General features: G+C 30.5%; 3 protein-coding genes across 3 annotated transcripts; 1 reads left to right on the top strand and 2 right to left on the bottom strand.

Annotated features, from left to right (window-relative positions):
• The first annotated feature begins 8,206 nt into the window (after positions 1 to 8,206).
• Positions 8,207 to 9,056, top strand: LOC121124607 (uncharacterized). The gene is made up of 2 exons (XM_040719762.2): positions 8,207 to 8,384; positions 8,454 to 9,056. Exons 1-2 carry the CDS (start codon positions 8,286 to 8,288, stop codon positions 8,928 to 8,930), a joined length of 576 nt encoding a protein of 191 aa, XP_040575696.1. The 5' UTR covers positions 8,207 to 8,285; the 3' UTR covers positions 8,931 to 9,056.
• Positions 8,975 to 9,932, bottom strand: LOC121124608 (uncharacterized). The gene is made up of 3 exons (XM_040719764.2): positions 9,722 to 9,932; positions 9,520 to 9,660; positions 8,975 to 9,462 (listed from the first exon to the last, which is right to left on the bottom strand). The coding sequence occupies exons 1-3, from the start codon at positions 9,762 to 9,764 to the stop codon at positions 9,278 to 9,280; spliced, it is 369 nt and encodes a 122-aa protein (XP_040575698.1). The 5' UTR covers positions 9,765 to 9,932; the 3' UTR covers positions 8,975 to 9,277.
• A 4,621-nt stretch (positions 9,933 to 14,553) lies between these two features.
• On the bottom strand, positions 14,554 to 15,306 carry LOC121124238 (uncharacterized). Its single transcript, XM_040719394.2, has 2 exons — positions 14,985 to 15,306; positions 14,554 to 14,926 (listed from the first exon to the last, which is right to left on the bottom strand). Exons 1-2 carry the CDS (start codon positions 15,235 to 15,237, stop codon positions 14,670 to 14,672), a joined length of 510 nt encoding a protein of 169 aa, XP_040575328.1. The 5' UTR covers positions 15,238 to 15,306; the 3' UTR covers positions 14,554 to 14,669.
• Positions 15,307 to 16,151: the final 845 nt, after the last annotated feature.

Genomic DNA, 16,151 nt, shown 5'->3' with positions numbered 1-16,151 from the left:
TTCTTCAGGAAAATATTTAGATGAATATAATTGGTTTTTGATTTTGATACCATAGATTAATGAAGCCTTATTGAATTATGTTTGGATCTATAGTTAATAATGATATTATTAAAAAAAACTAAATATCAAAAATTTGCCTTAAATCTTACAATCTTAAAAGCCATAAATGATTTTAATTAAAAGTTTGAGTGTGACAATTATAGTATAAACCAGCCATATTATATGTCATGATTTTAGCTCAAGATTTATAGATTGAAAGCTAAAAAACAAAACTTTGAGTCTTTCACCTCTGAAATCGGACGTTGCTTATACTTACTACCGAAGCACCTGTAATATTTCGACACCTTCAAAATTAATGAGATAAGGACAACCAAAAAATTAACTATCTAAAGATCAACTACGAGTGTAGTAACGGATTGCCTTCATGTTTCTAGTTTCCTCTAATGGAATGAATATATCCTGATCCGCAAATATTTAATGGATCTTGGATAAAACTTCTTTACTTTGAGACTCTATTGACTTGGTAATTGAGATGCGAAAGGGAATATCTTTTATGGTGTAAAGTCCTATGAACTTGACAAAATTTGGACAATTCTAAAAATGGAAAAGGAATTTTGCCGGAGACAAGCATCTTGGTTATATACGTAGTCAAATTGGAAATGTCATAATAGGAATTATTCATATGACTAGTACACAGTTAAAATCCATCTCTTGGATTTCGTTTTAAATGTGCTTTTCTACTTTAAACTTATACAAAACTTTGATCCCATGATCACAAAAACGCCATGTCAAAACCATGTCAAAAATCTAGAAGAATCTTCTAAACTCAATATATTTTTATATAAATTATCAGCAATTAAAGAATAAATAGCAATTTACATACCGTTTAAAAGATATTATATAAATATGATATATTAATGAATTTTGAACTAAAATAATATTAATTCTTTTTACAGGCATTTTTATTTTAACCAAATTGTACTTTCTTCAATGGAAAATTAACTAATGTAGGACTTGAAGTTTTAATAAAAAGTGTCTTTGTGTAAACAAAATTCAAAAATTTGTTTGGAAATATATGTAGTAAGCACATTTAAATGGAAACCATTTCTTTATTTTAACATTTTTGATAAATAAACAGAGTAATAAGTTATGTTAAACTGATGGTTCATTTCCAAAAGGACAGAAATACAATTTTTTTTTTTTATCCCTCGTCGTTTATATCTAAAATATATTGACCCCTTTATTATTTCTATGAAGAAATTTTGGCTATCATACACAAATATAAGCTACACTTTTAATTAAATATAACGAAGCAATATAATAAAACAGTATCGAATAAAATACTATATAGGATTTTAATATTATGAAATACTACAACGCACCCGAATTACATATTTAATTTCAAATTATTTTATTAATGCTTTAAGCAACTCCAGAATTTTGTAAAAGTTGTCGATAGACAACATTTGAAGTTCTTCCATTCCTTTATAATTAGAATGGTTAGAAATATGTTCATCCTTCAACCATAATGAAGATGATACTAAGACTAACTCCCTAATCCTCTTGCTAATTCGTAGTTAATATACGTTCTCCATTTTTCCGTTTGTACAATAATTCATTTTGGGGATTTTTAATTTTTTTTTTTGGTACATTTACGAATCGACAAAGCATAGCTTCAAAAAGCTTTGGAGAATCGATCATGTTTTAAGAAAAAAATCAACTTACTAGAGAAAAAACAAACTTGTCTTCCACAGAAAATTCCTTCTTTATAAAACCAATTACAAATCAACAGCCAGCTAAAAAACACACTGGATTTACATTATTGATGATACAATCAAGGTAATGACGTAATAATCCCACGACGTTTTTACACTTAGAGACATGGTATAAAATCAAAATTTGTTTCTCCTTGTTTCAACTATCGTTTGGTTGACACTATTGAAACCTTGTAATGAAAAAAAATGAGGATCAAATCCTAATAAATTTTACAGTAAATTTTATTTCCCAACCTTGTATTCGAATCTGAAAAAAAAAATCCTCATAGCGTAATTGAAATATATATGTATGAAATATATCTTTTTTTCATAACCATTTAATTAAATTATTATTATAACTGATGAACCCCGGGTTTCCAGGGTTTCTTTTAATTACGTTTATGTACATATTGAAAATATATGAAAAGAAGCCTCATTATAAAATTTAATCATATTAATTCTCTGCTAAGCAATAAATTATTTGTATATAGCATAGATTTCTAAGATGGCGAATATCTACTTATGTTGTGGACAATGATTTTAATACTGACTCAGATATTCCTTGTAATCATTTTATGAAGAGCTTATTTAATGTTGTCTTAAGAGACTATAAGGGAAAAAGTGCATAGTCAATCAAGCATGTTTTTTTTTTTTCGTATCTTTAATACTGATTTGTCTGAAATTAAGTACATGTGCTTTTTCATCTCTTGTGCAGCTCATTGTTATCACGTCTTTCGACTAAGATTCATTTAATGTAATTTAATAGAAGTCAACGTTTTGGACAGGGTTAAGTATTTTCTATAGAATAAATTAGAAGCCTTAACTATTAATTGAAAGCATAGCTCATAGTATTTGAATCCTAATTATGCTCTTAAAAAAAATACTAAAGTACTTTTAAAACAAAAATGCATAACTCTAATTATCTACGAAGGCTATTTATACTCTAAATTTTTTGATCCAGGTTACCTGAATCCTGAATATAATTCATAAACCTAGTTTTTGTTTAACATTTATTTTAACGATCTTGTCTACTCTTTCCTTTTTAGTAGTCTATTTAGTTTTGGCAGACTAGAAATGGCCCGGATAATAAAAAATATTCAGATCCATGTTTTTTTGCAAGTATCCGAGGGCATTTGTCGAGCACTATGGATTAATATTTTCGAGTCTTTCCCTACTTATATGCAGCGTGCCAGGTAAAATAATAGACTTGACTTTAAATCAATCTGGATTACTTTAAGATGCATATTATAAAATACTAGGTTGCATTATTAAAAGTAGGGCCCCGTTGATAAACAATACAAAAAAACTTTCAAAATCAATAGATGTCAGCATGTAAGCGAAAAGGCAAAGGGTGCTTGATTTCCTCAAACCCCAAGTTAGTGTCGAGGTGATCATCAAGGCTTTAAGTTGCTCTAGGAGTCTTGCTTAAAAGATTCAGAGCACAGTGGATTCAGGTACAGCCTTAAGAGATCCCCTGACAGACACCAGAAAATTGTGAATTTGTTGGGCATGGATGCAATGTCCTGTAAGTCAATTCAAGTAGATTAGGCAGCATACCAAGGCCTCCAATTTCAGTGGTTAAACTTTGAGGAAGAATGTGAAGGATTTGGGGAAAACCTCTCATGTATAAAGACATTGGCAACTGCTTTAAACAGCAACCAATGCCAATCTGGTAAAGAGAGGTGAGAAATTATTGAGTTGGTTTAGGCATAATGACATAATTTAGCCACCTTCTTTCCCAGACTGAGCCCAAACCCCTCAACTATGTCATTTGTGGAATAGTCCAGAAGAGAGCCTGTAGTAAAATTGGGATGACCTCAAGGTCTCCTTGCAGCAGCAATGAGTGGCATATCTGATGCCTTCATAAAGAAGTGCTGCACGTCTTTAGGCTCAGGTTTGGGGCCATGGTAGAAGCCAAGGAAATCATTTATACAAATGTAAAGATATATCAATAAAGAAGCCATCGATAAAGCCTGAATGTTTAACTCCTTTTTATTCTGCCAAAAATTTATGCTATTTGTTCGTTATCCAAATATCTACGATATTACCTCGTAAACTGTAGGTACTTATGTAGGGCTCACAAAAGCCCTAGGCTGACGTCCTGAGGCTATGTGTTTTTATTTTTGTTCTAGGTACTAAAACTGTACACTGCCTGCTTGCCGGTCTACCTAAAAATATACCCGATGGCTGAGTATATACTGTCTGCGGGTATGTAAAAGTTATCAATGTAATCCTAATTTAGGGCTTGAATTACTTCACATATCGATAAACTATTCGTTTTTAAAACCACGCAACCTTTCTATCATAACTATATATGATTTGATTCAATAAGTTATATAAATATATTATTTGATTGTCAATTATTTTGAAATAAATATTATTTTCTATAGAAAGTGATTATTCTTCCTAGACGTTAAATATGTCTTCAAAACAGTCATAGTCATAATAGAGAGGTTGCTTGATTTTAAATGTGAATACCAGATAAATATGATGAAATACGAAGGAACTGACAATCTCATAACTATGTTTTGGATATTACCTCAAAAATGTTTTACTTCGATGTGGTTTAGTACGAGTTCCTTCCTCCATACTCAACATTAAATGTGATTTGCAATTTAAAGTTAGATCTGATATAAATAAATTGATAATTGCTTTTGGAGGACTCTTTAAAGTGTCACCTCCAAAATATGAAATTTACTGACAAAATCTTTTCACCAGACAATCCAAAATTTTATGATTGATTACTTGGATCACAAGTGAGGGTTTTTAATGGACGATCGGATATCTCCGTGCTCATGATTCATCTTGCTAACAAGAATTAATTTTACTCTTCTTTTCTTTAATAGAATAATTATCTATTATTTATTTTAAGGGTTCTAATAACGAGGTGACGTGGTTTGTATCCATCCAGATGTTATGTAATCTATGAAAGAAAGAGGAAGGAAATTTTACGTTTTCTGTCTTCCAGAATAAAATTATAATTTTAAAAATTTTAGATTTACCAACTAGAAAAAAAACATTCTCGCTTTCTAGTACATATTTTCTCCAACTTTGGAAGAGAGTATCCTCCAGTCAACCTATTCAGTTGCATGCTTTAGCTTGCACGTTTGTTGGATTTGAAAAACTGGAAAAGGGGGTTTTTCCCCTAAGATAAGGGTGAGCAAAAAGTATTGTTAAATAATTGTTGTGAGATTAGAAAAGGAAAAACTGTTGTTGCGTGTCCTCTTTTTACTCATTTTGCCCCTCTAATAAATAATTTATAGTTTACAACCTACCTCTATGCAATGTAATTAATATTTGTTAAAAACTCGTTAATATTAACTCTAATGTTATTTGATACCATTAAAGATTATCATTTCTAGAGCTGAAACAAGTCATATTCTATCCTCTAAAACCATAACATAATGGGCAGCTGATTTTTAAAAATAAACTATATTCAATAGTAGCATCTCCAAACTCTCACCAATATGTCCAGATCTAGTTATAGTGTAATATTCATGAGAAATTTAGCTTAGGCTGGAAAAAGATCACGCGGTTAAAAGCAGAGCTGTGGACTCGGATTTGCAATTCTTTAACAAAAATTATTGAAAAATTATTATTTTCCAAAAAAAAATTGTAAAAGTAAATTATTTGGAAAAAAAATTGAACAAGTAAATTATTTGAAATTTTTTTTTAAAAATCCACACTTATTCACTCAAAAAAAATATTTAAAAATTAATTTTCAGATATTTAATTTTTGAAAAAAAAAATTCACATCTATTCAGAAAACAATTAAATATTTTGGAAAAAAATTTAAAATATTTAATTTTTTGGAAAAAAAAATTAAAATACTTAATTTTTGGGAAAATAAATCAAAATATTTATTTTTTTTTGAAAAATAAAAAATCTACAGCTATTCACAAAAAATATTGATTTTCCATAAAATTTCAATCATTAAAGAAAAATAAACTTTTTGGAAAAAAAAAATTGAAAAATTAAATTTTCTAGTAATAAGCAAAAAAATTTTTTTTTTTTTTTGCCAGGTCTACAGCCCCTGTAAGACCATAATTTTTACAAATATAAATAGAATATCACTAGAAAATGTTCAATCTTGGGTATATCCAAATTAATCAGAGCAAGGTGCTCCCGGGAAACCTTTAACAACTTCTTTGTGGAAAAAAAAAAAAAAAGAACAATGACATATATTATTTTTCTAAAATTAAAGAACCAATAAATAGACAGCACTCTGTAGCTTCTTTCCCTACAAAAGATAACCCATATTACAGGTGGAAATTCCCTTTTTCTCCACAACAAAACAAAAAAATTATAAACAACGAACCCTTTTTATGTGTCACGGTTTGACCCAATTAAAAGAAAACAAACAATAAACCATCATATTATGTTGGTAAGATGGATTATTAAAGGTATACATTAATTATATGAAAATATTTTTTTGTTTAACAACATACAAGAGTCAAATGTTGATTCTTGAGGCTAATGATTTATACTAGGGCGTCCTTATTTGCTGTGGGAAATGGTCATTCACCGCGACGCTAGAATGCCAATTTTATTTAATATATATATTTCAAGCAAGTTGGGAAAGATTCAAAAATAATTCATGCCTCCTACATTAAAAGGTCAAGTTATATGTCATTAAATATTCATTTATTGGTTTCTTAGACAAGGACCATCTGAAAAGTTTCCGGACTAACAAAGATATAATACGTTTTTTCTGACTTTTTATTTTTCAAGAAGGTTTCCTTTTTAACTATCAGCGATGATGCATGGAGCTCTGATAGTACTCGGCGTTTGTCTCTGACAAATAATTGTTATTTACATTCCCAAGGACTCACTCAAACGACTGTTAGATAACAACTCTGCGTTCAAAATGGCTGAAACTTTGGTGAATAACTTTCAACAGATGCTTCATAGATCCAAATAGTTTTTATTTATGAGGCCTGCCATCTTCACGCTCAGGCCAAGATGCTCAATAATTGACAAATTTGATCAATGTAGGTATATTAAGGGGCATCATAGGAACCATAAAATGAGTTACCATGAGCTTAGGCATGTTTAAAAGTTTCCACATGTAAATAGAAGTCCCTGTATTAAAATGAATTTGTCCGGGACTGCTACCCGGCCTCTTTTTATGTCTGGAAATGTTTCTGTATGAAGTAAAAAAAAAAGTCTCTTTTTTTTTGGTCACTAATAATAAAGCTGTACTTATTTAAAAAATGACTTTGTTTCCCGCCCTGGTTTTAGTACGACAATAGAAGAAAAACGATCACTTAAAATCACTAATGAAAAAAAAAATATCAGCTTTTTGGACATTTTTTATTCTATAATTACATTGTACATCATTTGCTCGTTAAATACATATATCATTAAAAACTATATTATGTTAGATAAAAGGAGTTCAACTTTTTATTAGGAAAAAAAATAATTTAGAATCTGTATTTTATTTAAGCCCCTTACTTTGGCCAACAAATGATTTCTGTCAATTTATCATTCTGTTATTATGGCGATCAATTTTGACTACTTTAAATGTAACTTGTAACGGACTCAAAGGGTTATTCAGAATTATTTATTGATAGAAATCAAGGGTATCCGGAGAAGGTAGGCTGGAAGGGCTGTATCCTTCCTCTCAAATTAAGTAATTCTTACTTTTTTTTTGTCAATAGCTATAGATTTTTGATTTCAACAACAGTTACATGTTGATTTTTGAGGCAGTGTTCATCTGAGATGAATGACTTATACTATGGGGTTCTCGTTTATTGGGAAAATTGTCATTCACTGAGATCCCAGAAGACCCATTTTTTATATAATATATGTCGTAACTTTGTTTATAAAATTAACTTACCACCTCTCATCAAATAATACGTCAGGGACAGTATCGTCTTGCACGGATCTTACGAGGCTTAGTATATGAAATTAAAATGTTAATATTTATTTTAAACAATTAATTTTTTTGAAAAATAAATTACAACTCATTTTTACTGGAATTACATCAGAATTTGATTTTTTGTCCCATCACTTCTTATTAGTTATAATTCACCCACATTATACAGATGTACTTCAAGTCCAATTTGCTTCATATATTCTTTACTTATTGATAAATGATTAAGTAGTCATGTGTCAATTATTTAATCCTTTAATGTCATAATTTTGAATACTTTACATTTCTCAGAATTGCTGAAATATACTTTATTTTTGACTCAAGTTTTATAAAATGAATTAATAGAGTTTGAATTAGTTTTTTGTTAATTTATATTTAAAATGATCTGTATCGGAGATTAGACCAAAAAAATAAAATAAAAATAGAACAATATAGACTATAAATCCCATGGGACATTGTTCATTTAGTTAATCTTTTTATTGAAACGCAGGTGAGGGAAAAGGTATTCCTTTACTCTTTGACCCAATTATTTCTTAGACGGGTTATGACCCAAAGGAGTATAAATACCGGTGTGTAGAAGGAAAGAATCATCAGTTCTCTCAACTCATCTACTCCATTAACATCCCATCAAACTTAACTCTTCAACCTCTCTCAAGATGATTGCTTTGGTATTGTTCTACATCTTTATGTCCTCTGTCTCTGCTCAAGAAGTATTGCAGACCACCTCGCCTGCTCCCGAATATCAATTCAACAAGGTAACAGTAGTTTAACATATATATATATATATGGATTAAACGTGAGACTAATATCCCCTCTTTCCCAAGGACTTTGCCTTCAACCTCCATTCCAATCTTGGGGACAAAATTGTCAATTGGAACAATGGTGCCACCTCTGATGTCTCAGCTTCTGAGCCCATCACAGCTGAAGGAAATGGCCTCTTTGAATTTGACAATGAAGTAGAAACACCATTGGGAGTTCTCAAGGGTTGGATCGGGGATTTGACTTATCCCGTAGTTGTTGGTGCCTTTGCCGTCCTAACCCTCTATATCATTGCTCAACTTGCCTTCCAATTTATGGGATTTGCCTTTGCTTCCAAGTCAGCACTGTTCACGTCTTTTAGCGAATGGTTTGCTTCAACTGCCGTTTTCCAAAAGCTGTTCACTACCTATATCGAGAATGAGACGCCTTTAGATGGTAGATCTGCCCGCAATTTAAACTCTCCTTATGCTGATCGTATTGTTAGCATGATCACCCGAACCTTGGAGAGCATTGAGGCTGCCAAGGAAAAGTATGAAGCATAAGATTATTAGGAATCAATTTTAGGTTTTTTTCAAATTTAGAAATATTTATTTTTAATTCATTATAATTTATTTTGTTAATTCCTATGATAAGATAAATTATACTAAATACATTTAACAATTCAATTATTCGTCTTGTACAAATTTATTCCATATCTTAGAGTAGTACTCCATCATCATTTATAAGCGGATATATAGAATTGACCAAATTACTCAAAAATTTTATTTACAAAATCCATAATTTATTGGAAAAAAAAATGTCAAAATACAAAAAGACAATTATATATTATTGTAAGAGAAAAGGTGGAAAAGCTACAAGCTTGTATATCCATGCATTTGAGTAATATGTCTTAGCCTATCCATGAAGATTTGAGGACCCAAAACCCAAGCACAAGGGCTAGAGATCCAAGGTATCTCACTTTACTCGCCGAATTGCAATATTCCGTTTTACAATAACATACCGTTTCCATAACCATACCCTTTTCCTTCTCCATGCAAGTATCTTTATCCTCAGTCGAACAGTCAGCTGATGTGTCTGTATCAAAGATTCGATTAAAATCAATTAAGAATGAGGGATTTTAATTATACTCACGCATCATTCCATTCACCATGTAACGCTGAATCATACAAGACTTGGATGCAGCATCACATGTTTGTTGATTAAAAACTGCAGGAGATCTTCTTGTATGAAGTCCAGCCTTCCAACAATTGAGCCCAGACGTTACTCCGACAACTGCGAATGGTACATTAGAAGGTACATGATTTAGGTTAATAATAAATTAAGGTAGACTTACACAAGAGTAAAGCTACAGATAATTTAATAATATTTGAATACATGGCTCGAAAGATATGTAAATCCTTTCACTGACAAAGAAAAGCGGGAAAAGATAATTTGAAATAGTTGCTGTCTACTTCAGAAACGAGGATGGAGTAATGAGTTACTTTTTTCTGTATTATTTTTTGACCTGGACATTAAATGGTTGTTTTGTTTTAGCGTTCCTCGTTGTTATGGACATTTTGACTTGTTGGAGCATTTATTTAATAATTCATGGAATTGAGAACTCACCTCACTCACGACAAGGAGGGGGCTTTCTCCATGAACCCCCTCCCCCCTTTCCATCCCTCCTTTCTTCATTGGCATATTGAGCTTTTAGGTAGTATTACCTGAGTATGGTGGGGGGTTCCATGTTGTCTTGCTACCATGGTGATTTTTATGTGTGTTTTATTTTTGTAAGGCTCTGTTAATGAATACAACAGGACACACGACTCAATTATGAATAATTTAAATATTACCATTAACAAAATAATTAAGTCCAAAATACCATTATTATGTGAATAAAAGACAATAAAATACGTCAATCCATAGAAGTCTATAACTATTTAAAGAAATGTTGAATAAGAATATTCTTTCTTATCTACAATAAAATACAGTCAAATTTTGAATCAAGGGATTTTTTGATTAAGCTAAAAAAGTCCTTGTAATCGAGAAAAAAAAAATCAATCGCAGTCAATAGATACAATAAATTTTATAATCCAGGGGCGTATGCAGGGGATGGGCTAGAGTGGCTGTAGCCCCTGCCCCCAAATTAAAGATTTTTTTCTACAAAGTTCAACATTTGAAATTTAATACAATTTCTCAATTTTTTTTCCGAAAAATTTAATTTTTTGTGAACAGCTATGTATTTGGATTTTTTTTTCCGAAAAATTAATTTTTTTGTGAGCAGCTGAGGATTTCTGATTTTTTTTTCCCAAACAATTTAATCTTTTAAATTTAATTTTTGAAATTTTTTTCCAAAAAATGTAATGTTTCATAAACGGCTGTAGATTTGGAATTTTTTTTGAACAATTAAATTTTTTATGAAAAGCTGTGGATTATTGAATTTTATTTCCAAAAAAAAAATAATATTTGAAATTTTATTTTTTTATTTTTTCCAAAAATATTTTATTTTTCAATTTTTTTGTAAACAGTTCTAGATATTTTTTTGTGATCAAATGTGAGTTTTTTAAATTTTTTATTTTTTTATTCAAAAATAAATTAATTTTAAACTTTATTGCATTTTTTTACACTCTTTTTTATTTTTGGTTCAAATATAGGAGCTCAAGGTTCATTTACTCTCGTTAAATTTACTACCACTATTTTCTTTAAATTTACCATTTATTTTGGTTATACTTTAAAAAACTAACGAAAAAAAACAAAAACATTAATAACCTAAAGAAAAGCCAATAATCCTTAATAAATACGTCGTGATAAAAAAAAATCATATAAAAAAATAAAAGCTTAATAATGTTTGATTTTTTTAAATAAGGAGTAAGAATCTAATATAGTCTTAAACAATATTTTCTAACGGAATATTTGTTGCCTCATTAAATGCTTAATGTGAATAAAGGTAATATTGTATTTTTATTATAACGGCATGATGTAAGATCTTTTTTTGGGGACGTCAGAGAGCAAAAGTTGTCCCTCAGAATTTTCCCTACAAAAGATGATTCCACCTCCTTTGTAATGGCGTTAAAAGTTACCCGGAGTGCTTTGTACTCATATAAAATGTGAGATCTGCCTTTCAGAAAAAACATTGCGCCTCTGGTTTCATAAGGAAAATACTCCAAGTGTACCTGTTCAGACTCTGTAAGTAGATCAATTTTCAGCTGGAGACAAAATGGGGTTCGTAAAGCCTAGGAAAAATTGGGTTTCCAGCCACATTCAGACCTTATCGTCTCCCAACACTCTCAATTAATAATTTGATTTCAGATCTTTTTCACAATAACCTCAGATTTAATACTCACAAAAAGGAAATATCATTTCTGAAGGTACATTCTTTTTTAGTCGTCGTTATTTATTGGGTCATCTTCATGTCAAAAATGATTTTTTTATACTGCATCATAGCCAAAAGTCCCCCACATTTTCCACAAACATCTACCAGTAGTCTAAATCTGAGCACAATAAGTCAATCCATCATAAAAACGAATGAGCTAATAAACGCTGGAGTTACTCAAGTTATTGAATGTACTAATGAAGAAATTGGAGTCGGACAGGTAATGCAGCTAAAAGCCAATATTGAAACGGTAACGAAGGCCTTTTGGTACATGCAACAAAAATAATAATGGGCCTAAAAATAGTAAAATACTTATATTTCATTTTATAAAGTATTTCACAGAAGATAGTGTACACAAATATATAAATATATTTTACCGCCACAGTTAATAATCAGTCGTCTGACATGCAATATGCGCTTATCGAACTTTCATATTACCAAACACAGATTTTGATTCCTAAATACTTGACGAACTCTAGATTTCTATGATAAATGAGTACCCACTGCTGGCTAAAGCAGTTTTAGTTAATTTACTCTGTTTTACTCAACTTATTTATGTGACAAGATCTTTTCCGAATTTATTTATATGAAAAATAAATACAGATCACAGTGGAACGTGGAGGATGATCTTTAAGTTCGGGTGTTCAAAATTAAACGTAAAATACACCAGCTTTGCTCAATGTACAAAGATCATGCGTCAACTTAAGACCTTGATTCGTTAATTATTTCGTTTGCCCATCCAGAGCCTGTAAATTTATTTTTTTGAGAGTCTCAAATTGGACTTTATTTATTGAAAAAAAAAAAAAAAAGATAATTCATAATATAGAAAGGATTCGATTCCAAGTAGTATAATTGTAGCTGATTTTATTTTGACAATAAATTAGATTATTTCTCGGTAGTTTTTCTTATTTTTTTATAGTCAAATGACTTATAGTACATATTTTCCCTGGATCAAACTTTATAGGTTTTATAGATAGCCTTTAAGTCAATTATTGGGATAAAATGCACTCCAAAATTCATATGAATATCTTTAGTTAATGTGTCAGGGTTGCTCATTGTCTTGTCACATATTTTATGAGTTGAACTCAAAAAAGTTTGGGAACTTAGGGAAATTTAGTTTACTGAATTTATATAACTGCCTTAATATGTTTTTCACCAGATTTCATATTATATATCCAATCAAGTTTAAATCAATTAAGGATCCATTGGCATAGGTGGGACTAGACCACAAGCGGGTCAAGACCCACATTTGGGGACCCCTATTATATATTTAATAGTGGTCCTAATCATCTTCTTCTTTTACTTATGGTCCCCGTTTAATATGTGCTTTTGAGGGCGTCCGCAGGATAATATTGGGCTTGGGGACTTGGTTTTTGGATTCTTTTTTTGAACTTGAAGATTTAATTTTTTGAAAAAAAATTTCAAAAATTAAATTTGATATATTAAATATTTTTGGGAAAAAAAAATCCAAAAATTAAACATGATATATTAAGTTTTTTGAAAAAATATTTTTAAAATTTATACTCACTTCCAAAAAAATTAATTTTATAGAAAAAAAGCTTCAAAAATTAAATTATGTCAAAAAAAAAAAAATTCAAAAATTTAGTGTTTGCAAAAAAATTAAACATAAAATTTTTTGTTTTGCTGCACAATTTGACCGAATGACGAAAAAAATTTCTAGTCAAAAACAAAAATTCCTTTATTTTTTTGGGGAGGGGCACCCTCCTCCAGACTGTCTCTTCTGGACACCCCTGGTCTTATTTATGTATTATAAAGTACCTACTCGGTATTTCTTATATTACATACCTTGATTATGAAAGTTTTATAATTGTCAGAGTAGTGACATATCTTTCGTATGGAAAGAATAAACTTGTAAATTACATAACCTTATTCCTCGACAATCTTTCTCTTTAATTCTCTCGGCCATTCTGGATCCTCTATGTAGAGTTAATGTCAAGTAACCTTGTCAGACGCAACATGAAGCAAAAATTCGGTTAGTCTCATAAATCCCCTTAAATCGAAATTCTACTGTATTTAAAATTACTCATAAACGAATTAGGGACTGTCTAAGTATTTTAATATGACTCCTCATCTCCTTTCCCTGGACATGTCGTTTAAAAAAAAAAATATATTATCATAACAAAATTTGTATGTTCCTCGACGCCTAATAACTCTAGACAGTGGTGTGCAATACCACTAGTTTTTTAATAAAATTACGACAGATATTAAATGGATAAATTCATGACATATGGAATAATGAAATATCTACATATAGAGAATTCATAGCTATGAAGTTTGGATTTTTTTTTCATGAGTATATATGTAATGTGCGTTTACAAAAACCGCGGAAAATGTACTTGCCCCCAAAAATGGGCCATATTAAATCAAGGTTTCCAAACCTTTAAAGACAATTTATAGTTCGTATTAAAATAACTTTAAAAGATCTTTAAAATGATACCACATTAGCAGAAATCAAATTTCTTGTTGGTTCTTGAGATCTGTATAAAGGAGTCAAAGATCAATTTCATACTCTTACCATAAACTAGGATTCATCTGGCTGAAACTTTAGTAAAGAGGGTAAGCTATCATGCTAGGAATACCACTATTCTTGCACTATTCCCGATGATACAAGGACTCAAAAGATGTTTTTCCCATAATACGTTTCAAATAGAATTTATGAAATATTGATCCAGACTTGTGACTAGGTAAGTATTTCTTCCAACTACTGAAGTTTCTTTACCTTGTACACAAGGATTTTACCCGCGCCTTTGCCTGCAAATCCCCCTGACTTTGTGGAAGGAATATCAAAAGAATGCTTTTAAATTGTAACCTAACGTGTATTTCAAAAAGACATTTAACGACAGATGATAAAAAAAAATAATCAATAAGAAATTTCCTAAAATCAACACTAAAACAAATCTAGGAGACTTTATTTATTGCCTCCTTGAAAAAGATAATCCTCTGGATATCTTTTCCTCTCATAACGAACTACATTGCGAGCATCTGATTTGAGACTCCTGAAAGCAGTGGACAATCTTTCTCCAAGAGACAGTTCTCTTCGAGCAAAAGTGGAAGGATCTTCCGCATATTCATATGGGTTATTAAAATCCATTCCCATCAGGTGACCGTAGCGTTTGATTTCCGGGGTTTCTGAAGAGACAGGTTCCTCATCATCAGAGGCAAAGACTGAAAATGCAAAAAAATCAATCAATATCAACGACATTTTATACATGATTTGTCTTACATTGACCACCAAAAGTAGGATACAAGAAGAGAAACAATAATTTGGCAATGATGAGTCCCGTCCAACAGAGATCATAGTCAAATGTGTACACCTCACCATTCTTTGGATTCTCACTCAATGTCTGTCCAAAGCATTTCCAACTCGTAACTTCATTCGGCAAATTAAATATATTGGTGACAAAGGATGTTCCATAGGAGCTCTGAATGAGGGCTAGTAGCAAAATCCCGGCAGCTAGAGTTTTAGATCCAATCATAATGAATACTTGTATAAGACGTCTTCCCTCAAATCCACTTCCAATGCAACTGAAAAACCATTCGGTGACCTGCTATATGTAGACAATCTTTTTATTTTTCCTTTTCTGTAGGTCAGGATAAAAAGAAAAAGAAAATAAAGAAACAGACCTAATGCTTTACGTGATTTTAAGGTATGCATTCTGATGCAATTGTCCTCCTCACATAAGTGAAGATAATAAGGGGGTGCATTGCTGTTACAATGGTGATACTATGAGTTGCAGTATTTGCCCGTAAAGGAGCACCTATTGAAAGGAGGACTATAGCAACGAGGGAGTTTCTCTCGCATAGCTAGGCGTCATCAGTCCCATTTTACCGTGGTTCTAACTAGTGATGGGACGATGAATCGGAATCGGATAATTGTTTACTTTTTGAGGAATTAGCATCCCGAAAGTATTGGTTAATTATCGGTTCTAGTGTATCATGATGTATTAATCCTATATCACTATTTATTATTGTTCTTAATTATGAAGAAAATAATCATTAAATATATCTGTCAAACGATCATATTAATTTTTTACTTGAGTTTTTTTTTAAATTTGTTTTTTGTCAATAACTGTGAATTTTGGAATGTATTCTCCAAAAAAGTTAAGTTTTTTGGGGAATAGCTGTGAATTTTTGAAATTTTTGCCAAAATTTTTTTTTTTTTTTGTGAATAGCTGTAGCTTAAAAAAATTAGATATCAAATGGTATATTTGATTTTTTTTTTTTTTTGCAATAATATTTACAATTAAATATTTGATATTTTTTCCAAAAAATATTAATTTTTCGATTTTTTCAGAAAAAAAAATTCAAAAAACCAAAGCCAATTAATTTTTTACTTGAGTTTTTTTTAAATTTGTTTTTTGTCGACAACTGTGAATTTTGGAATTTATTC

The sequence above is a fragment of the Lepeophtheirus salmonis genome, chromosome 9, assembly GCF_016086655.4.
Source record: "Lepeophtheirus salmonis chromosome 9, UVic_Lsal_1.4, whole genome shotgun sequence".
Classification (NCBI taxonomy): Eukaryota; Metazoa; Arthropoda; class Copepoda; order Siphonostomatoida; family Caligidae; genus Lepeophtheirus; species Lepeophtheirus salmonis.
Note: the sequence above shows the minus strand (reverse complement) of the source record. Positions and strands in the feature narration are given on the sequence as shown.

Excerpts from the sequence above, each read along its gene's own strand:
- LOC121124608 (XM_040719764.2), bottom strand. The coding sequence starts at position 9,764 with ATGTATTCAAATATTATTAAATTATCTGTAGCTTTACTCTTGT. Across the intron at positions 9,661-9,721 it reads ATCTGTAGCTTTACTCTTGT|TTGTCGGAGTAACGTCTGGG; the intron begins GTAAGTCTACCT and ends TACCATTCGCAG. Across the intron at positions 9,463-9,519 it reads CATGGTGAATGGAATGATGC|ACACATCAGCTGACTGTTCG; the intron begins GTGAGTATAATT and ends TCTTTGATACAG.
- LOC121124238 (XM_040719394.2), bottom strand. The coding sequence starts at position 15,237 with ATGATTGGATCTAAAACTCTAGCTGCCGGGATTTTGCTACTAGCCCTC. Across the intron at positions 14,927-14,984 it reads TCCTACTTTTGGTGGTCAAT|TCTTTGCCTCTGATGATGAG; the intron begins GTAAGACAAATC and ends TTGCATTTTCAG.
- LOC121124607 (XM_040719762.2), top strand. The coding sequence starts at position 8,286 with ATGATTGCTTTGGTATTGTTCTACATCTTTATGTCCTCTGTCTCTGCT. Across the intron at positions 8,385-8,453 it reads CCGAATATCAATTCAACAAG|GACTTTGCCTTCAACCTCCA; the intron begins GTAACAGTAGTT and ends CTCTTTCCCAAG.